At 41.5% G+C, this 26,219-nt stretch overlaps 1 protein-coding gene across 2 annotated transcripts; it reads left to right on the forward strand.

Moving 5' to 3' along the window:
- The first annotated feature begins 11 nt into the window (after positions 1 to 11).
- Positions 12 to 26,206, forward strand: Orc1 (origin recognition complex subunit 1). 2 transcript variants are annotated; one of them, XM_076209594.1, is made up of 15 exons: positions 12 to 253; positions 3,358 to 3,488; positions 4,203 to 4,292; positions 5,964 to 6,058; positions 6,556 to 6,710; positions 8,325 to 8,605; positions 9,415 to 10,589; positions 13,406 to 13,539; positions 14,098 to 14,385; positions 15,221 to 15,377; positions 16,163 to 16,306; positions 17,243 to 17,413; positions 18,781 to 19,058; positions 19,846 to 19,970; positions 24,339 to 26,206. In XM_076209594.1, the coding sequence occupies exons 1-15, from the start codon at positions 126 to 128 to the stop codon at positions 24,503 to 24,505; spliced, it is 3,519 nt and encodes a 1,172-aa protein (XP_076065709.1). In that variant the 5' UTR covers positions 12 to 125; the 3' UTR covers positions 24,506 to 26,206. The 2 variants fall into 2 exon arrangements, with proteins under 2 accessions (XP_076065709.1, XP_076065710.1); XM_076209595.1 differs by having other exon boundaries at positions 13 to 253; positions 14,101 to 14,385.
- The last annotated feature ends 13 nt before the right edge of the window (positions 26,207 to 26,219 follow it).

The raw sequence follows: 26,219 nt of genomic DNA on the forward strand, positions 1-26,219 counted from the left end.
GGGTTTAAATGGACCGCGAAGAATTCGGTCCTGCGCTCTCAACATAAACATCAGAAGCTCTTCCCGCCAAATAGTTGTGTGTTCTTGACAGTAAAGTAGAGGAGGAGCAGGGAAAAATATTCAAAATGACGTTACCTGAGAAAATTCGAATGAAAATTACTGGAACAGCGCCAAGACAGAACTTTGTGTGGGTTGGTCGACCATACCTTCCTGAAAGAAAAGACAGAATATACCAAGAAAGAACTTACTACAAGTGAGTATGAATTTGGTTTTCCATTTTTCATCCATAATTCGTACAATGAATTATTATACTTATAAAAACAAGTAGCCGCATATTATCTGATATTTTCACAGTCATTTATTGATAGAGTACGATATTGTTTTGAACACGTAAATTCATAGTTTGAGCATTGAGAGTTATGCTCGACTTGTAAGTTGGGAGGAAGACAAAGTCATAGTCCATAGACATAGAGGATCTCATGGAAGAGGCTATTCAGTCTGTCTTTCCGGCTCCATTCCTTTGTCACCGTCATCATTAGCCTGCAATGTCATCATTAGCCTCACCGTTGATGTGTATATGTGTGGTGGATACTATATGTGCCTTATAATTATGTATTTGTTCGAAATTACTTCAGAACTTATCCAGTTGCTTTTCAAACTTTTACACATTTCACTACTGATTCTGGTAATGCATTCCGCATATCAATCACTCGGCATGGGAATGAATATTTCCTTTTGTTGAGTCTTGTGGTTTAAATAACTTCTTTGAATGTCCTCTCGTCATGCTGTTCTCCGTCTCCACAGAGACATCCTCACTGCATTCCTTACCATACTTCCCACGAATAGTTTTATATCTTGATTACGTCTCCTCTAAGCCACTTCAGTATGAGTCAAATTCTCGCCCACAGCATCTGCTGCCATTTGTACGATTCGCCACACTACTCGCACAATAAAATATGAAGTCACTATTACTCATTCTCTTTTACTCTGAGTAATAATTAACACAGGAAACATGATCAAACTAGTTCACAGAATCCAGGGTAGCTCATGTACAACTACAAAACAATATATATAATCAAGACCCCAATGCTGTCATCTTTGTACCCACTTGTGCCTCATGACACCTACATAGGCGTCATCATACCAAAGTGGTTGTTGTTGTTGTCGTTCCCTAGACTGTCTGTCCGAGCAGTCCCGTCTCCCCAAGGAATGCTACAGTCGAAACTGGGTTTTCCCACGTCGTGGGACCACCCCCCAACTCCAAGAGTTGGGGGCCAAACAGCAGCAACCACCCCTGGCCATCATCTCTACCAAAGTGGTTAATATGCTGTATGAGAGTACAGGAAGGTTCAAGGTTCTCGGTCTGTCTTCATATGTTAGATGTTTCGTGTTGGGCAAGAGTTTGGTTTCACCTTCTCCATAGCTTCAACATCCTCCACTAGATAAGGATTCCAAACATGGTTAGCAAATTCCGAATGAGGGCGAACTAGAGCTACATATAATTGTTTAAACAAATCTGCACCCAAGGCGATAAATATCCTTCTAATTATTCCTACTACTTTGTTTGCTTTATTCACCTTATCAGCAATATACTCTGAAAATTTTAGCTTGTCATCGATGATTATACCTATATCCTTTTCCGTGTTTGATCTTTCAACAACATTGTATAATTGATATGCACCATCATTTACTTCTGTTGTACCAATTCTCATGTATCTGGTCTTGTCTGGATGAAAGTTAAGCAGCCACATTTCTGTCTATCTATTCATATTGTCCAAATCTTTTTGTAGTTTTAAGCAATCATGATCTTCCTTTAATATCTTGAAGGTTTTTGTGTTATCTGCGTATAGGTAGATGTTGCTTCCGTTTTCTGAGCACAGCATGGTGAATCATTTATGAAGATGATAAATAGTAAAGGTTCCAGAACCAGACCTTGTGGAACCCAACTAATAACATCTTTCCAATATTAAGCACTTCCATTTACCATCACCCATTGTCTCCTGTTCATGAGAAATTCCTTAATCCAACCCAGATAGTGACCTCCTCTGCACCAATATGCATTTTTTTTTTCTTCTTCTTTAGCCTTCTGTCATCATATTTACTATAATTTGTCTCCTTCAATCTCTTCATTTGACCCTAGAGTCTTTGTTTCCTTTTAATTTTACTCGTTAGTTTTCTGTTCATTGTTTAGTTCATGTTCAGTCTTGTTTTTGGTGTTAACATTATTAGGTTCCCTTTTAGGAACACTTTCTTCTTTTGTTTCTTTAACCTCTTCACTCCGGGGCACATCGCACGTCTGGCAGCATTAGCTGCCTGACGTGCGATGTTCCGTCATAATAATCGCATAAAAAATAAAGTCAGTGCTCAATCATTCGTTCTCTTTCACCCGTGTATTTTGACAACCATAGAAAATTGATGAAGCCAGTTTAGAGAGAATGGAAGTTACGTAGGTACGACTACAATAAATATAATCAAGATGCCGACGTCGGCATCATCGAGTACCCACTTGCTCCTCATGCCGCCTACGTAGGCGTCACCGTATGGAAGTGGTTAAGTTTTCCATTGAATTTGGTCCGTTTTTCTTCTGTGTCTCCTTCAGATAGGAATTTCTTCCCATCAATAATTAATCTCTCATTAGATTGAAGTCAGCCTTCTCATACATGTAGAAGAAGGCAATGTCTGGCAGGAGATGTGCAGGGACACTCAATAGTAGAAGCTAAGCCAGACTGCATCACAAGATGGTAAGCAAAATCACTTGTGAGCCGGTAACTTTCCTGCATTGTTGTCCATCATTGCTAGTCTCTCTTCATGCTTCCTGTATATAGACTAGAACAGTCAGAAAGTACATGAATACTTGTGGTGTTGGTGCTGAGCTACATGTTATTTGGTGAATTGACAGCAAGTCCATAGTGCCGTGTCATAGATAAGTGCAGACTTTGATTCCCGTGTGTGTCTACAGTGAATTGTTATTTGGTTATGCAATACCTTGACTTGTTAACTTGTATGGCGCTATTTCTTTCAATATTTACTGGCACTTCTAGAGGTGCGAATGGGTAGCTTGTTATATTCACATTGTATACTAGCCAGTTTGTATTGCTCTGATTTATTAATATATTTGGCCAAGGAGAAGTGTGTGTTTCTGTTCACTCTCATCATCCTTGTCATTGCTACAAGGCTAAGCAAATCCTGGAGTTTGTGTTTGAACAGCATTGTCCAGAGCTGATTTAAGGAGCACGGGGTGTTCATTTCAGTATATGTGGTTCAATTATGATAGCAAGTAAATTAATTTTGTAAATTAAAATATACTTCCAAATTCATTTTCATTGAACATTATTTAACTAAGTTAATTATTTTCAGGGGATTCAAGATTGGCAATATCAGTGTAAACACAGGAGACTATGTGTATATACGTAGTGCAGATGCAGATCCTGAAGATGTATCCTCTGAAGCCTGTGATATAGCACGGGTTGTCAAATGCTATGATAATGGTAAGAAATTTTGCAGTATATATATATATATATATATATATATATATATATATATATATATATATATATATATATATATATATATATATATATATATATATATATGACTTGTCTCCTACCAGAAAATACATACATATACCAAGGCTTTTTTCCCCCTTACCAGGGGGGCAGCCAAAAAGGACAAGGCACAAAAACATTCCCACCCATTTCATCCCCGAAAACACTCCACACCCCTCCACCCTCCCTCCCATCTTAGCACCTCCTAGATGACGGGTCATCCCTGCACCCTGTCCACTGCCCTGGGTCAGAAGCAGTGTCGCAGGACACAGCACATCCACAGAAAATAAGAATAGAAATAAATATATCCATATATTTTGACCACTTCCTCTGGTCCTCGTCAGCAGATAAGTAGGTTAGACTTCCCCCCATTCATTACATTTACATTTTGCACAAACAACCATTTACAATCCATGGATAAGTTGAATGGTGCTCTCATTTCACATTCAAGTTACTAGAGATCAAATCCATTGAATGAACTCTGAAATGGGTACAAATCAGAAGGGTGTTACATGTGATAATATGGATGTTTATACCCAGTAAGTCTCATTAAGGTGCCTTATACACATGTCAATATATTATATCTAGAACTTTCACTGCTGTTTCTCTGTTTTGTTTAATCCTGGGTTATTTGTTTCCTTGTTAACTTTTGTTTAGGTAGGGCCGTAGATGGACGAAGGGTCGTTGTCGAGTGGTATTTAAGGCCATCTCTTATTGTTACGGCTCATCTAAGGCGAGTCCCGGAAGGTAAGTGCAATATGTGTGTACTAAATGATCTCTACTTCTATTTAAGGAGGTGGCACTCCATCTCCATCCAGACCCACCAAACTCCATTCATCACCCCTCATGTCTTAGGGTCATCCTGATCCCCTGCCATACTGCTCGAGTCAAAGACAATGCAGTGAGGCACAGTACCTCTAAAGTAGAATCAAGATGAGAGGGAGGGAGGTGAATGGGAGTGGAGTATGTGGGGATGGAATGGGTGGGAGTGGATTTTTTTTTTTTTTTTTTTTTTTTTTTTGCTACCTCCCATGAGTATAAATGTATGTACATATATATATATATATATATATATATACAGTGGCCGCGAAAAGTTTGGGCACAAAATTATAGGCGCCCCAACTTTCCCCTAAACTCAAAACATGCGAAAAATACAACTTTCCACCCACACTTTTCGCTATTTTTCAATGCTAGCGTTTGTACCCGTATTTAGCCGAGACAATACACACTATTTGGCAACTCTGTTTAGGCGCACTCGATGTCACATGGAGTCAGTTTCTAAACATCTCTCACGGAGAGTAGTCTTTTTTTGCGGTGGTCTCTGTTTTTGTGCCTTGATATCTCCGTAATGGGAAGTGGTAAAGAGCTGGAAAGAGACACAGTTGTTACAATCATAACCCTCTATAAGGAGGGTTATAAGTGTAAAGATATTGCTACTCGTGTGGGAATTGGAGTGCGTTAAGTGCAAAAGTGGACCAAGAAATTTCGAGACGAAGGAAGTGACATCATTCCTACTCCAAAGCATCGCTCTGGTTGGCCAAGGAAGATATCAAATCGTACTTCTACAGTTCTAACTGCCTCCTACGGTTATTAGGAGGCAGTTAGAACCGTAGAAGTACGATTTGATATCTTCCTTGGCCGACCAGAGCGATGGTTTGGAGTAGGAATGATGTCACTTCCTTCGTCTCGAAATTTCTTGGTCCACTTTTGCACTTGACGCACTCCAATTCCCACACGAGTAGCAATATCTTTACACTTATAACCCTTCTTATAGAGGGTTATGATTGTAACAACTGTGTCTCTTTCCAGCTCTTTACCACTTCCCACTACGGAGATATCAAGGCACAAAAACAGAGACCACCGCAAAAAAAGACTACTCTCCGTGAGAGATGTTTAGAAACTGACTCCATGTGACATCGAGTGCGCCTAAACAGAGTTGCCAAATAGTGTGTATTGTCTCAGCTAAATACGGGTACAAACGCTAGCATTGAAAAATAGCGAAAAGTTTGGGTGGAAAGTTGTATTTTTTGCATGTTTTGAGTTTAGGGGAAAGTTGGGGCACCTATAATTTTGCGCCCAAACTTTTCGCGGCCACTGTATATATATATATATATATATAAACAGCATCAGTAGATCTTTCTCACTCATGGTTTGTCCTACAATATGGCCATGTATATATTTACAATTACATCACTTGCAGCAGTCTATAAAAGTGGTATACAATATCCTTACATAATCTCCAAAGACTGCAAGGTTCAGATAATGGTGGTTCCTGTATGGGAGAATTACTCCAGTATAGGAGACTGAGAATGATTTTCATTCAGTTCAATGAAATATATCAGGTTCTGGCTGAAACAAGATTATTGAAGAGTACCATTAAGCTATAGATCTGTTTCTCCATGATCATTTGTATTACAGGTTACCCACCAATCAACTTGGATGTCGATATACTGAAGGATCAGAGACCCTTTGAGACCGACGTAGATGCAGAAACCATATCGGGCATATGCTATGTAAGAATCCTGTTTTTAATGTTCTAATGTTGGACTCTTTACTTTGGATATTGTGTGGTGCTAAATTTTTAAGTTGTAGATGATGTTTGGAAATCCCAGTAACACAGTGGAAGGTGTTCAGATTTTTTATTTTAGATTTATAAGCTTAGAAACAATCCAAAGTGAAGACTAAAATAAGTCAAAACCCATGTAGTCAAGAGCTGAAACAAAACTGAATTGATGTATTCTACTAACTAGCTGAGTGGGTTAGGGTGTCGTTACTTGTGGCGAATGTCGAGGGGATGGTGGTTCGAATCCTGCCACCAGCGAAGTTGAACCAAGGGCATGGTTCATTAAATTCCACACTACAAAGTCCTCTGTAAGGGGTACCATCCTAGCCTTCCGATAGGGGGAAGTTTATGACGTTAATCCATATCATCATCATCAGAATGAATTATGTAATGTCATCTCAACAAGTGAGTTAATATAGTGAGGTTCTCCGTGTATGCACTTTTCAGATACAAGCAGCTATACCAGAATCTGTACCCAGCTCAATTAGCAAACCAGCATTTGTAGATGGTCCCTTTTATGTTTGCCGCTTCAAGTACTGTAGCAAAGCTCCAAAGATCAGACCTGTAATAGACATGCAGTCCTTCATGGATGTGGGAGTAAGGTGAGCGGAATAGTATTAATAACTGTTGCCTTGCATGCCAACAACACAATGTACATACATACATATACCAAGGCTTTTTCCCCCTTACTAGGGAGGTAGCCAAAAAGGAAAAGGCATAAAATCATTCCATCCCTGAAAACACTCCACACCCCTCCACCCTCCCTCCTATCTTAGCACCTCCTAGATGTTGTTGTATATAACAACACAATGTACACTCCATAAACAACATAAATACAACATTAATAATATAAACATAAACAACATAACATAAATAACATAAACATAACATAAATAACATAAACATAACATAAGCAACATAAATACAATGTATACAATACAATATGCACTCCATAACAACAACAACACAATGTACACTTCTTAAAGGATTTGTGGGAAAAACGCCATTCCGGCCATGGCGTTCCTCAGAGAGACGGGACTTCTTGGCCAGACAGTCTAGGGAACAACAACTGTTGCCTTACGTTTCAGTGACTGGGAATCTGTCAATCCACAGTAGCTGGCAATAGCCCTAAGACCCTCCAATAGATCTCTGGAAAGAAGTGTCAGATTGTTGTCTGTTGTACAAATGTATTGTTTCTGTCACTGTCTTGTAGGAGAGGAGAAATACTGTTTTGTCATTGTTGGGGGGTGGGGGACAAGTACAAGATTAGATGTTAAGTATGTGCGTTGACTTGGCCACCCACTATATAAGAGCAAAAAAAAAAATTAGGCAATTGTATGAAATATGTACATACATATAGCAACAGCTTTTCCCCCCTTTGCAAGGGAGGTAGCCAAAGTCAAAGGCATAAATCCACTCACACCCATTTCATCCCCACATACTCCATTCCCATTCAAAACCACTCCCTCCTCTTTTTCTTAGCTTCTCCTGGATGATAGGTCATCCCTGCAACACACCCACTGCCCTGGGTCAGAAGCAATGTAGCAAGACACAGCACATCCACAGCAAGGCCACTTCATTTAATTGGTGAACCTCTCCTCTCTGTCCCCTCATGCAGAAAAAGACAGAAATCCCTGAAATATGAAGTATGTATATATGATATTTTGATGCAGCCCAAAGGGATTTCTCTTCATGTTCACTCTTTTCCTGAGGGGGCAGGGAAGAGGGAGTTTCCATGTAAATAAAGTGGCCCTGCTGTGGATGCACTTTGTCTTGCTCCATTGCATTCTGACTCAGGGCAGTGGGTGAGATGCATTTATTTATTTGATTTATTATTTATATTATTATAATTTTATCTATTTATCATTATTATATATATATATTTTTTTGCATCCAACCTAGTTATGGACCAAAAGGTCTCCTGTCGGCATGTTCCGCCTTTGTAATCCTTTGTCTTGCTCCATTGCTTCTGTCCCAGGCAGTGGACAGGAGACAGGGATGACCTTTCATCCACAAGAACCTAAGATAAGAGGAAAACAAGGGTGGTGGATAAAAGTGGAATGTGTTTGTAAATAAAGTGGAAAGAGTGGATTCTTAATCTGAGTATCTAGTCTTTCCTCTTCCCACACACTTCAACTTGTCAGAATGTCTCAGAATGTAAATAAATAGATAAATGAGGGAGATGTCATTAAAATGAGAATCTGTTGTACCAACAGAAAATCAGCCCGAAAATCACTTCTGAATGAGCTGAATGCAACACCATTGAAAAATAGGATAGTGAGTACACAAAAGGAAGTAAGGAAGAGTGGAACTCCCAATAAGGAGAAGAAGGATAGAGAAACTCCAGTGAAAGATAGGAGAACTCCAAGGAAAGATGGGGGAACTCCAATGAAAGATGAGGAGTCAAGAAAGCAAAGGGACAAAGAGAACAAGAAGAAGAAGAAGAAAAGCTCAAAGAGTAAGGAAAGATCAACATCTCCAGAAATTGAAATTCATGGTAAGAATTTCCTTTGTTCTCAAAATTTAATTTTTATCGTCAAATTATCTCTCTACCAAAAGGCTTCTGCCCCCTTATAAGGAAGCTACCCAGCTAAGGCATACATCCACTCCCACCCATCCTACATCCATCTCATCCCCATGTGTTTCCCCCTTATCCTCTAGTACAGCATTTCTCAACCAGGGCTCTGCGGAACCCTAAGGCTCCACAAAAGGTTATTGTAATAATGTAGTATAGACATCATTCTATCCTAACCTATTATTACAATGAAAATGAAATGAGAAAGATATATATATATATTTTTTCTTTTCTTTTTTTCTTTTCTTTTCTTTTTCTTTCTCCTTTCTTTCTTCTTTCTTCTTCTTCTTCCCCACAGGGGTTCCTTGAGACATGCAATTTATTTTAAAGGTTACACAAGGGTAAAAGGTTGAGAAACGCTGCTCTAGTGGATAAAGGGCCACCCACCCAACCTCTGCCTGGGTCAGAAGCAATGTAACAAGACACAGCACTTTCACAGCAGGGCATGACACCCAAAGTTGGTTTAGCTAAGCCTTCAAGCCAAAAATTCCATAAAATCAATCAATCCAAAGTGGGTTTACTCCCACTACCTCATCATATTTTACAGTATATAGGCAAACCATGTCTGATATGGTTTAACGTCACAAACTCCCCCCTATCAGAAGGCTAGAACGGTGCCCCTCACAGAGGGATTTATGGCATGTGTGTAAGCAGAAAATTTGAATTCAGCCACCTGCTTCATCATTGATTATTTGTAAAAAAAAAAATTTAAACCTTCCTTTTTATTCCAGAGCCGAGTGCCAGATACGAATTAGTGCCCAATGATTTGGTCTTGAAAATACGACGTATCGACAACAAGATGTATGAAGGTGGTCTAAAGCGGAAAGCTGAGGAAGAAGTTTATGATTCGCCTGCTAAAAGGGTGTGTCGGGATTCGGAGAAGAATATATTAAGTCCGTCGAAGATGTCAAATGTAAACATAAAAGACAATGATCAAATTGATGGCCAGTCACGATCAGGAAGAAAGCATAAAGTGGTTTGTTATCGGATGCTCGATAAGGGAGAAATAGATCGTTATGGCAGGGAGACCTCACTGTCTCCTAGAGTTAAAGGTAAAACTTCAGCCTCACCAATGAATTTTTCTCCTCTTAAAAGAGCAGTTTTGTCTTCAATGGACCATACAGCTTCATCACAGAAGAGGTTAGATAGTACTCCAGTACAGTCACCACTGAAAAGGTTAGCTTCACCATTGACAAGGGGAGCTGTTACACCATCAAAGAAGGAAATTGCTTCGCCAATGAAAACGGGAACCAGTTCACCAGGCCAGAAAGAAACTGCATCACAGAAAAAGTTAGCTTCATCATTGAAGAGGGGAGCAGTTACGCCACCAAAGAAGGAAATTGCCTCGCCAATGGAGATGGGAACCAGCTCACCAGTGCAGAAAGAAACTGCATCTCCACCGAAGAGGGAACCTGTTTCTCTTGTGTCACCATCTTCAAAAGGAGGAAAGGATGTGGGATCACCAGGTTCAAAGGTTGATAATGAAGAGTCTGCGAAAGGTAAAAAGGATCAATTGAAAAAGGTTTCAAAAGTGAGAAAATTGAAGGATGACGAAATAGACTTTCTACTAGGAAGTGACAGCGAAGAAGAAAGTGAAGAGGAAGCTGAAGAAAGCGAGGAAAGTGAAGAGGAAGAAAAGGAGCAGAGGAAGTCCTCTATCTCGAAGAAATTACACGAATCCAGCAAGAAAAGTGTAACGAAAGACTTCAACAAAAAAACTGTAATAAAAGAAGCCATCGAGAAAACCCCGTCAAAAGAACCCAGCAAGAAAACTGCAAGCAAAGGATCCAGCAAAAAAATGACAACAAAAGTATCCAACAAGAAAGCTGCACCAGCTGAATCAGTAGGCAGTACTTTAGAGAAGGCTTATGCTGTACTTCCCTTCCCATTTGATGTGAAAAATAAGGTAATTCATTAATTTTGTTTTTAACACTGATTTCTGTGAACAAATTTGTGCACAATCCAAGTTTATACAAATGGAAAGGTTAGGGCTTAGAAAATGTACCATGGCTAAAATAATTGCAGTGTTTAAGAAGATAGGACTTGTAGTAAATATACATGGACCAAGGTGGGAGGATGTTTGAGAGTGTGAATGGGCTGTGTAGTCATTCCAAAGATCAATCAATCTATTGCCCCAGGTCTCATACAAGAGACTCCCTGCTCCCAGGTAACAACCACCTGGCTGGCCCACAAATCACTCGAGGAAAAAATGCTTTGTTGCATGGGTATAGCTAGGGTAGTCCACAAGACTGGTGGTACACAATCATGCACGCAAACAACACAACATACACTCTATAAAGGATTTGTGGGAAAACCCAGTTTCGGCTGTGGCATTCCTTGGGGAGACGGGACTGCTCGGACAGACAGTCTAGGGAACAACAACAACAACAACAAGACTGGTGTATGAATCATCACTGCCACAGTTTGGTAAATAACACTATTACATGGGTTTCTAGTATTTTACAGGTAAAGGTAAAGGAGGCAAAGAGGAGAGCAGATGTAAAATGGGGTAAGAGTATGACAGAAAATTTTGAAAGTAATAAAAAGATATTTTGGAAAGAAATTAAGAGAGGAAGAGGAGGCGAATCAAGTAGAGAAGAAAAGGTAAAAGGTGCAGATGGAGAGATGATAATGGAGGAGAAGGCAGTAAGGGGAAGATGGGCAGAATATTTTAGGGAGTTGCTAAATGTGAAGCAGGATAGGGAGGGAAAGATAGCTGCAGTGGGAAATGCTAAGAAAATGAGAGTGATGAGTGAGGAAAATGGAGGAGAAATAAGGAAGGATGAAGTGAAGGCAGCAGTTAAGATGATGAAAGCAGGTAAGGCACCTGGTCTGGATGGATGCCATGCAGAATGTCTTAAAAAAGGAGGTATAGTGATGGTGGACTGGTTGGTGAGGTTATTTAATGTTTGCTGGAGAGAAGGTAGAGTGCCAGAGGACTGGAGGAGTGCGTGTATAGTTCCACTTTACAAGGGAAAAGGGGACAAGTGTGAATGTAGTAGTTTCAGAGGGATTAGCTTGTTAAGTGTAGTTGGGAAGGCTTATGGGAGGATCTTGATTGAGAGGATTAGGAGAGGAGCAGAGGGAGTAATTGGTGAGGAACAGTGTGGGTTTAGGACAGGTAGAGGTTGTGTAGATCAGATTTTTGTGGTAAGACAGATATGTGAGAAAGCTATAGGAAAGGGGAAGGATGTTTTCTGGGCCTTTATGGATCTGGAAAAGGCTTACGACAGGGTAGACAGAAATGCACTGTGGGAGGTTATGCGGATATACGGGATAGGAGGAAAGCTTCTGGGAGCTGTCAAGAGTTTTTATGAGAGTAGTAGAGCTTGTGTCAGGATTAGAAATGGAGAGAGTGAGTGGTTTGAGGTAAAGGTGGGACTTCGTCAGGGATGCGTTATGTCACCCTGGCTGTTCAACTTATACATGGATGGGGTGGTGCGAGAGGTGAATGCTAGGGTAGTGGGTCAGGGATTGGAGATGGTTGGGAAAAATGGAGAAAAGTGGGAGGTGAGCCAGCTGTTGTTTGCGGACAACACTGCGCTTGTGGCAGGATCGGAGGAGGGATTGAGGAAGCTGGTGACAGAGTTTGGGAGAGTGTGTGATAGAAGAAAGCTGAAGATAAATGTGGGTAAAAGTAAGGTGATGAGATGTACAAGGGGTGAAAGTGGCAGTTATCTGGAAATGAGCATTAAGGGAGAGCAACTGGAGGAAGTGGATAGTTTTAGATATTTGGGTGCAAATGTGGCAGGAAAGGGTGGAGTGAAGGTGGAGGTAGAATGTAGATTGAGAGAAGCGAGTAAATGCCTTGGTGGTTTAAAAAGTGTAATGAGGAATAGGAATCTGGGAATGGATGCTAAGAGGAGACTGTATGAAGGAGTGATTGTGCCAACAGCACTGTATGGAGCAGAAACATGGAACATGAGAGAGGAAGAGAGAAGGAACTTGAATGTGTTTGAGATGAAGTGTCTGAGAAGTATGATGGGGGTTACTAGGCTAGATAGAGTGAGAAATGAGGAAGTGAGGAGGAGAACAGGGGTGGAAAGGGAGCTGGGAGATAGGGTGGATGAAAGAGTATTAGGATGGTTTGGACACATGGAAAGAATGAGTGAAGAAAGACTAGTAAAGGAGGTATGGAAGGCAGATGTGGAGGGAGTGAACATGAGGGGACGTCCTAGGATGAGAGGGATGGATGGGGTGAAGGGGGCTTTGGGGAAGAGGGGAATGTCGGTTGAGGAAGGACGGGAGAGGACAGAAGACGGGTGAATGGAGAATGGTTGTATATGGAAAATGTTGTGATGCATGAGGTGGATTGGACAGGGGAATGGGGGTGAGGTAGTGTGTGTGAGCAAAAATTTTGACGCAGCCCGAAGGGATTTCTCCCCGTCCTCTCCTTTATATGGGGGGAGGGAGAGGGGGGGTCGCCAATTTAATGAAGCAGCCTTGCTGTGGATGTGCTGTGTCCTGCGTCACTGCTTCTGACCCAGGGCAGTGGACAGGGTGCAGGGATGACCCGTCATCTAGGAGGTGCTAAGATGGGAGGGAGGGTGGAGGGGTGTGGAGTGTTTTCGGGGATGAAATGGGTGGGAATGTTTTTGTGCCTTGTCCTTTTTGGCTACCCCCCTGGTAAGGGGAAAAAAGCCTTGGTATATGTATGATGTATGTATGTATGTATCTTACTAACTTTCTATTTATTCATTTTATTTTAATATTTTTTTCCAGTTGACACCATTAAAGAAGGAAGAAAAACCCAGGTCAAAGAGCACAGGAAAGAAACGCTTTGCTTGTGATGAGTGTGATGAGAGGTTTTCATCCAGAACTGAACTCTCAGATCACATGGATGATCATGCATTCAGGTATTGTATCCATTTGTATCCATTAGCATCCAATGATATTGGTAGAGGAGATATGGTTGTCAACATGTGTGGCCCTTGTAGTAAGATTGATTTTATTTATTTATTTATTTATTTTTTACACTAGTATGGAGAGTTTTGCAAAGTGTGAATGCAGTGGTGTTTGGGGGATCTTTTAGTTTTAGGAAATGAAGCAATGGATAGAGCAGTGGGGAGATGTGATATGGCAGGAGGAAATGGAAATGGACAAAGTGTTAGACATTATATTGAAAAGGAAGTTACAATAACAAAGACAGTATTTAAGAAGAAAGAAAAGCACAAGTATACATGGGCCAGGGTGGTTGGTGTGAGGGTAGTCAAGAGGGTATTAAAGGATTATGTAGTGCTGTCCTAAAGGTGGATTGGAAGATTATTTTTATTAGAATCTGTGAAGAGGGAAGAGAGATGGAATACGTGATTATAATCAGGTGTGTGTACACTTTTGACTGCCACCCCCTTTATAAGGGGGAAAAGCCCCTCTACCATGTATGTGTCACGAAAACTTAAATATACATATTTCAGCAGGAAATCCGCCAGAACTCCTAAACACAGAAGCAAAGCAGCTTTAACTCCCAAGACCCCAAAAACTCCCAAAACTCCAAAGAATTCGAAGAGCTGTCGTAGGATAATGACACCTGGCATGCCTGAACGTCAGAGCAGTATATCAGACCCCCAGACTCCATTAGAAAAAGCAAGGTCTCGGCTGCACGTGGCAGCTGTTCCCGACTCTCTGCCGTGTCGGGAAATGGAGTTTCAGGATATTTATTCTTTCGTCGAAGGGAAATTATACGACAACACTGGAGGATGCATGTAAGTTTGAATTAATTGAATAATAATGATAATAAAGGACCAATAATTGGTACCTGGAAGTAGTGGTCCTGTGAAATGGATCAGTCAATCATTACATTGTTCCAGATCTCTCTTGCAGAATCTGGGGCAACTATCAATTGTAAAACAGTACACATATCCCACTTTCACAAGATGCCAGATCAGGCCCAGAAACTTGTTCAAATAATGTATTTCTTTGAATTGTTTGTCAAGTGATTAGATAATGTATTATTATTATTATTATTTATATCCCACTTTCACAAGATGCCAGATCAGGCCCAGAAACTTGTTCAAATAATGTATTTCTTTGAATTGTTTGTCAAGTGATTAGATAATGTATTATTATTATTATTATTTATTTATTTTTTTTTTTTTTGGGGGGGGGGTGAAGGACACACAAATGTAATAAAACCCAAGATTTGAGAGCTCTTGTCTAATGGGAAGAGTTGGCTATTTATTCAGTTTCTCCATGGAATGTTCTTTGATTCATGGTTGTCAGAGATGGGCAGTGTCACTGATGATTTCTTACGAGAAGTTTCCGTTCTCTTTTGTCTTGGCCACTTTTCTAGGCCATATAATTAAATTTGGGTGAACTTAGCAGGTGTTTTGTAGTAGATAAGGTGCGGAGCAATCTCTTTCAAAGAGGAAGCACTAGAAGAGTGATTCTGTAGCTGTATATTTTTATATACCAAAAGTTTCTCTAACGAAGAGTAGCTGATCTTCTATTGATTTATATTAACCGTACAATATCCTTTCAATTACTGAAGTATTTATTGTGTTGCACTCACTACAAATGTATGTCTTGTTGCTCCATTAGGTACATCAGTGGCGTGCCAGGAACTGGTAAAACTGCCACAGTACGGGAAGTTGTTCGTCTTTTAAAAGAAGCCCAGAAAGAAGGAGATGTACCCAGCTTTACCTTCCTAGAAGTTAATTCCATGAAACTCACAGAGCCGCATCAGCTATGGGTTCAGGTATAACGCTTTGCATATTTTTTTCTTTTTCTTCTTCCCTCTCTTCTCGTATCCTTTCAGCATGTCATACAGGTTTTAGATTTCCTTATGGCACTTTGCAGTTAGAACATATGAATTCCTTTTTGTAATTTGTACATATACCAAGGCTTTTTCCCCCCTTACAAGGGAGGTAGCCAAAAAGAAAAAGGCATAAAACCATTCCCACCCATTCCATCCCTAAATACACTCCACCCTCCCTCTTATCTTAGCACCTCCTTTTAAATTTAAATTCCAAAAAATGCAAACCATTGGAAATGAGTAATAGCCCTTCAAGACCACCATTGAACTATTCCTTGGGAAATGAAAATTTTAGTAATTAACCCTTTTCTCCTTAGGAGGGTAGTGGTCATGTGAAAGCAGAGACACAGCAACTCAATTTATCCCCCTCTTATCTGAACACTTCTTGCATAAAGGGCCATCCCTGTTCCTTTCCATACTGCTTGAATTGAAGGTTCTACAGTGAAACACAGCAGTTCTACAGTGGAGCCTAACCAGTACCAGTAGACAGTTTTCAAGTTATATTCTCATTTCAAGTTGTATTCTTATTTTTGGAAGCTCACTGGCTTAGTGGGTTAGGGTGTCATTACTTGCGGCGAAGGTTGAGGGAATGGCGGTTCGAGTCCTGCCACCGACGAAGTTGAATCAAGGGTATGGTTCATTAAATTCCACGCTACAAAGGCTCTGTAAGAGGCACCGTCCTAGCCTGAAGTTTGTGACGTTAAACCATATCATCATTCTTATTTCAGATATGGAAGGGTTTGACAGGCCAGAAAGTCACAGCTGATCATGCTTCCTCTCTCCTTGAGAAAAGGTTCACCAAACCAGCTCCTAGACAGGAACCCACACTCCTCCTTGTAGATGAGTTAGACTTGCTGTGGACCAGAAAGCAGGTTTGTATAACGAGTGATTTGTCCTGTAGGGACAGATGTAGTACAAAAGTGTTGTCATTCTGTATGAGTAGAGAAACTAAATACACACATACATATACCAATGGCTTTTTCCCCCATACAAGGGAGGTAGCCAAAATCAAAAGCATAAATCCACTCCCACCCATTTCATCCTCACATACTACACTCTTCATCCACCACCCCTTCCTCCCTCTCTTCTTGGCTTCTGGATAACAGGTCATCCCTGCATCTTGCCCACTGCCCTGGGTCAGAAGCAATGTAGCAAGATGCAGCACATCCACAGCAAGGCTGCTTCATTTTTTGGAGAAAAAAAAATTCCTTTCCCTCACACAGAAAAGAGAAGACTGGGAGAAATCCATTCGGGCTGTGTCACAATATCATTTACACATATTTCCTCACCCCCTCCCACCCCCCACCCACTCCCCTTCATGCATCACAGCATCATCCATATACAACCATTCACCACTCCTGTCTATTGTCTTCTCCCTTCCTTCCTCAACAGACATTCCCCTCTTTCCCAATACCCGTTTTTACCCCCATCCATCCATCTCATCCTTGGTCTCCCCCTCATGTTCACTCCTTCCACCTCTGCCTTCCACACCTCTTTTACTAATCTTTCTTCACTCGTTCTTTCCATGTGCCCAAACCATCCCAATACTCTTTCATCAACCCTATCTCTCAACTCACTTTCCACCCCCGTTCACCTCCTCATTTCTCACACTATCCAGCCTAGTAACCCCTATCATACTTCTCAGGCACCTCGATCTCAAACACATTCAAACTCCTCCTTATGTTCCATGTTTGTGCCCCATACAATGCTTTCAGTACAATTAGTCCCTCCTATAATATCATCTTAGCATCCATTCCCTAATGTCTATTTGAATATGGTTTTCATAATTATATTTTCATGTTTTCCAGGATGTGATGTATAACCTGTTTGACTGGCCTTCACACCCAGGCAGTAGATTGATAGTGGTGACCATTGCCAACACTATGGACCTTCCCGAACGTATCATGATGAACCGTGTAGTGTCGAGGTTGGGTCTTACTCGTATGACCTTCCAGCCTTACACACACCAACAGTTACAGGTGTGTATTGATTGTATACAAGTTTATATCTTCCCCATGCTGTGAAAGGCTAGGTAAATTTAAACGAGTATTGCCACCGCAATGGAAATAATACACTGTGTATGGCCATTATGGTAGATTCCAGTGAACTCACTGGCCAAGCACTTTAAGCTACTTGGATGTAAGGTTGGAGTGGAGGGAGATAGATAACTAATTTGTTTGTGAGAAGAAAGATGGGTGTGTTAGTATTAAGTGAAACTAAGCTGAAGGAGAGGGGTTAGTTCAAATTTAAGAATGTGGTTGAGGGGTGAGGGAGGGAAGGAGTGGTTCTCCTGGTAAGTGAAGAGAAAGGAAAGTGTATGGTGGAGTGGAGGGAAATGTCTTCAAAATTAACGTGGGCAAAGGTGAAACTGAGATTGGAGGTGTAAGTTTTTAAGAGTACATATGGTCCTGGTAGTGAGAAAAGTGAATAGAAGGGAAACTTTTTTGGATTTGTTTAAATGAGTGTTTAGAGAGTTTTGGGAGGAATGTAAATGTAGTGTTGGTATCTTAATGCTAGACAAGGAGATGAGCCAGTAGATGGAGAAGAAGGGAGGTTTGGGGTGCCAGATAAGAATTATAGTGCAGAGATGACGATGGGGATTGTTTGCTCGCATCACATCTCCAAACACTAGTTTAAGAAGAGAACCAAGCATGGATAGGAGTGATTGATAGGGCATTGTTGGGTTATGTAGTGGTATCTACATGCATGGAAGGGAGTGCGTGTGAATAATATTTTGAAAGAGCCTAAAGGGATTTCTCCCTGTCTTCTGCATAAGGGGACAGAGAGGGGGGTTCACCAACTAAATGAAGCAGCCTTGCTGTGGATGTGCTGCGTCTTGCTGCATTGCATCTGACCCAGAGCAGTGTGCAAGATGCAGGGATGACCTGTCACACAGGAGTAGCCAAGAAAAGAGGGAGGAAGGGGATGGTGAATGGGAGTGGAGTACGTGGGGATGAAATGGGTGGGAGTGGATTTATGCCTTTGACTTTGGCTACCTCCCTTGTAAGGGGGAAAAAGCCCTTAGTATATGTATGTATCTACAGACCAAGTGTCATTGCCTTTCATGAAATATACATACATACATATACCAAGGCTTTTTCCCCCTTTCAAGGGAGGTAGCCAAAAAGGGAAAGGCATAAAATCACTCCCACCCATTTCATCCCTAAATACACTCCACACCCCTCCCACCCTCCCTCTCATCTGAGCACCTCCTGGATGACGGGTCATCCATGAAATATAGAATAATAATAAAATTGTTTACCAGGAATTAATTTCCTTGATAATTATTAATTTTTTACAAGTCCTTGGTTTTACATATGACCCAATGCCATTTTATTCCATCCAGGAAATTGTACTTTCACGGCTAAGGGGCATAGAAGCCTTTGATCCTGATGCCGTCCAGCTGGTGGCCCGCAAAGTTGCAGCAGTCTCAGGCGATGCCAGAAGAGCTCTGGACATCTGTCGAAGAGCTACGGAGATTGCTGAAACCACAAAGTTTCCCAAAAGTCCAACAAAGTCCCCATACAAGATGTCTCCACAAAAGAAAAAGGCATTGGTGGGGATGATGCAAGTAGATCAGGCACTTAAAGAAATGTTTACATCACCAAAGATTACAGCTATTAGGTAAGATGAGCCCTCCTACGATCAAAGCCTCCTCTCAGGAAAGTATATATACACACATATACCAAAGGCTTTATCTTCCTTACAAGGGAGGTAGCCAAAACACAAAGGCATAAAAACTACTCCCACCCATTCCATCCTCTCCCCTCCCTCTTATCTTGGCACGATGGAAAGTATGATGATCATTTTTAATTTCTATCACGCCATTTACTGCTCTCCTTAAAGTCCTCCATCATCCCTGTGACTCCACCTCTTCAGTGTAATACTGGTTTTTGGGGTCGTTTGGGCTACATGCTCCAATTTGGGCAATACCTCACCCATGGGTGCCACAAGACCTGCAGATTTCATGTGGATGCCCCTCAGGCCAAAGGTGCAGGCACCAGTGGCAAAAAGGCAAAAGTCTACCCAGAGCCTCAAATTAAGTTGGGCCTCATGCACATGCCCATGGGTCCAGGTTCCTCACAGTGCCCATCCACAACTCTCTCCCTTAGGGGCAAGTTTGAACCAAATTGGTCAAACCTCACAATTTCAGCCACTGCCAACAAAATGTTGATTCTCTCTCCTTCCATCCACCACTTTGTCTCGTAAGGGAAACATAGTGACTTGTTTCTCCTCCTCTATGCTTAGAAATAGCTCTACACTCTCACAACACTTCTGGAGGAGTGCCAAAATGTTGTTAGCCACTGTTTTGCTGTGACTAAATACATTTTTCATCATGTAAAGATTGTCTTATCAGAGCATAGAAGGAAGTTAATATTACATTGAATATTTATACTTTTTTCCCCTACAGAATGTGTAGTTTGATGGAACAGTATCTGTTGAAGGCAGTAGTTGCAGAATTTCTACGCTCAGGCCTTGAAGAAGCTGTGCTTAGCAGAATTGTGGATCATTATACATCGTTTTGTAGGTTTGAAGGTGAGGTATAGATTAATGCCTAGTCATTGAGGCAACATTTGATTGAAAGTTATGACCCTAATAATTATTGATACACATACCAATGGCTTTTTCCCTCTTACAAGGGAGGTAGCCAAAAGACAAAGACATAAATCAATCTGCTATTATTCACATAATGTGGGAGGAAAGGGAGGAGTGGAGGTGGAGGTAGAATGTAGATTGAGAAAAGCAAGTAAATGCTTTGTGGGATTAAAGTGTAATGAGAAATAGACATTTGGGAATGGATGCTAAGAGGAGATTGTATGAAGGAGTGATTGTGCCGACAGCACTGTATGGGGGAGAAACATGGAACATAAGAGGTGTTAAAGATGAGGTGCCTGAGAAGTATGATAGGGGTTACTAGGCTGGATAGAGTAAGAAACAAGAAGGTGAGGAGGAGAGGTGGGGGGGGTGGAAAGGGAGTTGGGAGATAGGGTTGATGAAAGAGTATTGGAATGGTTTGGACATACGGAAAGAATGAGTGAAGAAAGATTAGTAAAAGAAGAGATGGAAGAAGTAAACATGAGGGGGCAACCAAGGATGAGATACATGGATGGGGTAAGAGGGGAATGTCTGTTGAGGAAGGAAGGGAGAAGACAGAAGATACAGGATGAGTGGAAAATGGTAGTGTATGGATGATGCTGTGATGCATGAAAGGGAGTGGGTGGATTAGAGTACATGTGAATGATATTTTTGTGCAAGAGGGGATGGGGGGTCACTTGTTAAATGAAGCAGCCTTGCTGTGGATGTACTGTGTCTTGCAACACTACTTCTGACCCAGGGCAGTGGACAAGATGCAGGGTGACCAGTCATCCAGGAGAAGTCAAGATAAGAGAGAGGGAGAGGGTGAATAGGAGTGGAGTATGTGGGGATGGAATGGGTGGGAGTGGATTTTATGCTTTTGTTTTTTGGCTACTTTCCTTGCAAGGGGGGATATAGCCATTGGTATATGTATGCATATTTAGTGTTATCTGTTAAAAGCAGTCAAGAATTTTTACAAGAGTAGTAGAGCCTGTGTTAGAATTAGAAATGGAGAGAGTGGTTTTAGGTAAAATTGGGACTTCGCCAGGGATGTGTTATGTCCCCTTGACTGTTCAATTTATACATGGATTGGGTGGTGCAAGAGGGAAACACCAGGGTAATGGGCTGGGGGTTGAAGAAATGGGAGATAAGCCAGTTGTTGTTTGCTGACAACACTGCACTTGTAGCAGGATCAGAGGAGGGATTAAGGTAGTGGTTTGGGGAAGTGTGCAAAAGAAGGAAGTTGAAGATAAATGTGGGTAAAAGTACAGTGATGAGGTGGACAAGGTGAGTGGCTGGTAGCAAATTGGAAGTGAGTATTAAGGGAGAGAGACTGAAGGAATTGGATAGCTTTAGTTGGGTGCAAATGTGGCAGGAGAGGGAGGAGTGGAGGTGGAGGTAGAATGTAGATTGAGAGAAGCAAGTAAATGCCATCAGGTATTAAAAATTGTAATGAGAAATAGACATTTGTGAATGGATGCTAAGAGATTATATGAGGGAGTGATTGTGCCGACAGCACTGTATGGGGCAGAAACATGGAACATACGAGAGGAGTTTGAATGCATTTGAGATGAAATGCCTGAGAAGTATGGTAGGGGTTACTAGGCTGGATAAAGTGAGGAATGAGGAAGAAAGCAGGGGTGGAAAGGGAGTTGGAAGATAGGGTTCATGAAATAGTATTGGGATGGTTTGGACACATAGAAAGAATGAGTGAAGAATAATTAGTAAAAGAGGTGTGAAAGGCAGAGGTAGGAGTGAACATGAGGGGGCGACCAAGGATGAGGTGGTTGAATTGGGTGAAAGGGGCATTGGGAAAGAGGAGAACGTCTGTTGAGGAAGGACGAGAGAAGATAGGGGTGAATGGAGAATAGTTGTGTATGGATGATTCTGTGATGCATGGAAGGGAGTGGATGGGGATGGGAGGTGAGGTACTGGGTGTGAATGATATTTTGATGCAGCTCAAAGGGATTTCTCCCCAATTTCTCTCTTTCTGCATGAGGGGGGTTGCCAATTAAATGAAGCAGCCTTGCTGTGGATGTGCTGTCTTGATGCATTATTTCTGACCCAAGGCAGTAGCCGAGATGCAGAAATGACCCATCATCCAGGAGCCAAGATAAGAGAGAGAGAGAGGGGGGGGGGGATAAATGGAGTGGAGTATGTGGAGATGGAATGGGTAGGAGTGGATTTTATGCCTTTATATTTTGGCTACCTCCCTTATAAGGGGGAAAAGCCATTGGTATATGTATTTATATACAAAGTCGAAGGCGCAAATCCACTCCCACCCACTTCATCCCCACATACTCCACTTCCACTCACCACCCCTCCCAGCATCTTGCCCACTGCCCAAGGTCAGAGGCAATGTAGCAAGACACAGCACATCCATATCGAGCCCACTTCATTTGATCAGTGACAACCCCCTCTCCATTCCCTCATGCAGAAAAAGAGAAGACAGGGAGAGATCCCTTTGGGCCTCGTCAAAATATTCGCATGTACTCATCCCCCACCCACTCCCATGTATCACAGCATCATCCATACACAACCATTCTCCTCTCACCCCTATCTTCTGTCTTCTCCCTTCCTTCCTCAACAGACATTCCTCTCTTTTCCAATACCCCTTTTACCCCATTCATCCATCTCATCTGTGGTTGCCTCTCATGTTCACTCCCTCCACCTGACGTCCACACCTCTATTACTATTCTTTCTTCACCCATTCTTTACAAGTGTCCAAACCCTCCTAAAACTCTTTCATCAACCCAATTTCCCAACTCCCTTTCCACCCCTGCTCTCCTCCTCACCCTCTTGTTTCTCACTCTATCCAGCCTAGTAACCCCTACCATATTTCTCAGGCATTTCATCTCATACACATTTAAACTCTTCCTCTCTTGTGTTGTTGTTGTTGTTATTGTCGTTCCCTAGACTGTCTGTCCGAGCAGTCCCGTCTCCCCAAGGAAGGCCACAGCCGAAACTGGGTTTTCCCACAAATCCTTTATAGAGTGTATGTTGTGTTGTTTGCGTGCATGATTGTGTATAATGCAGTCTTCCATTATGTGTTGTATGGTATGGGGTGAAGTGTTACATCCTGGGCAGCTGTTCACAACACGGTCGTCCAGCCTCTTCTGGTAGCTTAGAAGTGCTGGGTGGTGACCGCATCGCAGTCTGGCCAAGTGGACTCTGTCCTTTCGTGGGAGAGAGGATTCAGAAGGGTGGATATCAGGGGGTCTGGCATGCAGCAGTGTGTTGTCTTTCAGTGTGTTAATGGAGCGGTGAGTGATATGATTATGAATATGTTTCCGGAGGCTGGTATTTGGTGGTTGTGGAGGAAGAGAAGAGAGTATCTGTGCGTAATAAAGGTCTTTGGGTGTAGTTTTAATGTTTCTTGGTGTGTGTGGGTGTTCTGCTATGTAGTGTAGCGGGTGTGATGTGTTTGTGGTGGCTGCAGCAAGTGTTTGTGTGCCTCTCATGTCGAGGTGGTCCTTGACTTTGAGGACTTTTGTTTCATGGTGTAAATGGTCTGTAGGTGTTGTATTTGTGCAGCCTGTAATTGTTTTTAGGGCTTTGTTTTGTATGATTTGAAGGGTGTTGTGGTGTGTCTCACTGAGATTAGGAGCCCATGCAGGACTCGCATAATTCATCACTGAGCGTATGCATTGTTTGTATATTGTTATATTAGTTTCTTTGTTTTGTCCAAATGTTGTTCCAGTGATTGACTTAAGTGCGTTAAGTCTAGGTGTGCATTTGTTTTTTATGTTTGTGAGGTGTTGTGTGTTCCATACAGTGCTGTCAGCACAATCACTCCTTCATACAATCTCCTTTTAGTATCCATTCCCAAATGTCTATTTCTCATTACACTTTTTAATCCCCCAAGGCTACTTGCTTCTCTGAATCTACATTCTACCTCCACCACTCTTCCCTTTCCCATCACATTTGCACCCAAGTATCTAAAGCTATCCATTTCCTCCAATACTCATCTCACATACCTTTCCAAACTCCCATCACTAACTTCCTTAATCCCTCCTCGATCCTGCCATAAGCACAGTGTTGTTAGCAAACAACTGCCCCACCTCTCACTTTTCTCCAGTTCCCAGCCCCATTGCCCTTGCCTTTACCTCCAGCACTACCCCATCCATGTACACATTGAATAGTCATGGCAACATGAGTGTCCCACCATTACCTCAAACCACTGTCTCCGTTTCCCCTTATAACACAGGCTCCACTACTCTCGTAGAAGCTCCAGACTGCCCTTAACACCTTTCCCCCAATCCCATATATCTGCAAAGTTTCCCACAGTGCCCTTTGTATCTGACTTGAAAAAATTCTCTCCATTCTTAGGTTTGAGGCCATGCGGAATGTCCGAGGTAATGGCCATGGTGACCCGGTTATCTTCAACCAGACTGATATTGGCCGAGCATTCAAGGCAAGATTTAATGCTCAGGATAAGACTTAACATTTCAACAGATGATGTAAATTATGCACTTCAAGCCACAGAAGTGTGCTGATAGAATTTTTATGTGTATGAATGTATATAATGCAACTTTATATTTTATCAAAGAATTTGTAATATGTATTGGTTTTTAGTCGACAGAAGCTTTGATTTCCCTGTGATTTTTAACATTCATTTTTGTACATACATACAAATACCAAGGGCTTTTACCCCCCTTACAAAGGAGGCAGCCAAAGTCAAAAGGCATTATTCCACTCCCATTTTATTCCTACCCACTTGATTTTCCACCCCTCCCTCTTATCTTGGCTCCGCCTAGATGAGGGGTCATCCCAGCATCAGAAAAAAAGGAATGTTTTTTAATAATTTACCTGTACGTGCTTGATTTCATCTCTTATTTTTTAATTTTCCACCTGTATGTTTTCATTTGTCAAGAAAAGAGGGAGGGAATGTGGAGATGAAATGGGTGGAAGTGGAATTATGCCTTTTGACTTTGGCTCCCTCCAAGGAGGGGAACCTGGGTATATGTATGCTTCATTTAGACTGTATTGCTTCTTCAACTTCTCCATTAGCATCTTTTGTTTTTGTGACTGCTTCATAATTATGTACTGCAAATTTCATCCTGAAATTCCTCTAAAGCATCAGTTACACAACTCTGTACCAAATTCTGCACAAATTCCTCCTGTGGCCTCAGCCAATACTATCCTTGATGAATCAAAAGCAAGTGCAAGACAATCATCATAGTAGCATCTTGGTTCTGTTCTGGCAGAGCAGGACTCTTGTGTGATCCTCCAAACAGGGGATTGCCAAAATATCTTGGATGAAGATGATCCATTTTTTTTTTTTCTCTCTCTCATTGTCCTCCTGGTTATCAAACCTCCGATCTTGAAACTGAAGCTGCTCTACAGATGTCCAAAGTGTGTGTGACTTCTGATCTTTGTGAAGTTTACACTTGTCAATGGGGCACTCCAGTGGTTGCCTTGAGGTTTTTGGTATTCATGTTGTAACCTGAAAACTTTCAATCCCAGTATTACTGTGCACAAAGAATAAACCATTTGTTTAACTCTGACATCATTGTTATGTTGTGCCACTGACTGATTACCTCAACCTGTCCCCATGGGATGTGGGGAGCCCCAAACTCAGGTTGACTGGAGCCCAAGAACAGAACTGGTTCATAGTACGAGACTGCATCGTAGGTTGGTTGATTGCTATGGATTGTATTTCAATTATATTTATCCATGTGGAAGGACAAATGACAGTTACCTGCAAGATGGATAGCAAAGCTTCCTATTTTCAAAACCCATCAACCTCATTCAGTTTTGGCATTTTGTTTGAGAGTGGTTGTCTGATGTCTTGCTTTGTTACAGATGGGCATACTGTTGTGTACAAATGTTACAATATTGTATAATCAGTGAATGAGGGCATTGTTACTGTAATGTCTGTTTTGTTTCTTGTACAAGTGCTATATGCATGTTGTGTTTGTGTGAGAATTAGTATAATAATTTTACCAATAAAGGTTAATCAAAGTCTATAATGCATTTCATGTGATATTTACGGCAACTGTTAAAAAACTCAACTGTATTCAAAGATGCTACTGGAATAAAGGAATTTTACTTGGCAATACACAAATTAACCCTGATGGCTGTTCACAAATTACAAATCCAAATATACTTTTTTGTTCACTGGTTACTCTGCAATATAAATCTATGTTCAGTTTTCATGTTAAAACACAGAAAAACCAATAAAACCTTTCAAACAACCAGCATCCAATC

Source organism: Oratosquilla oratoria, chromosome 26 (genome assembly GCF_046742065.1).
Source record: "Oratosquilla oratoria isolate Oo_2021 chromosome 26, ASM4674206v1, whole genome shotgun sequence".
Lineage (NCBI taxonomy): Eukaryota > Metazoa > Arthropoda > Malacostraca > Stomatopoda > Squillidae > Oratosquilla > Oratosquilla oratoria.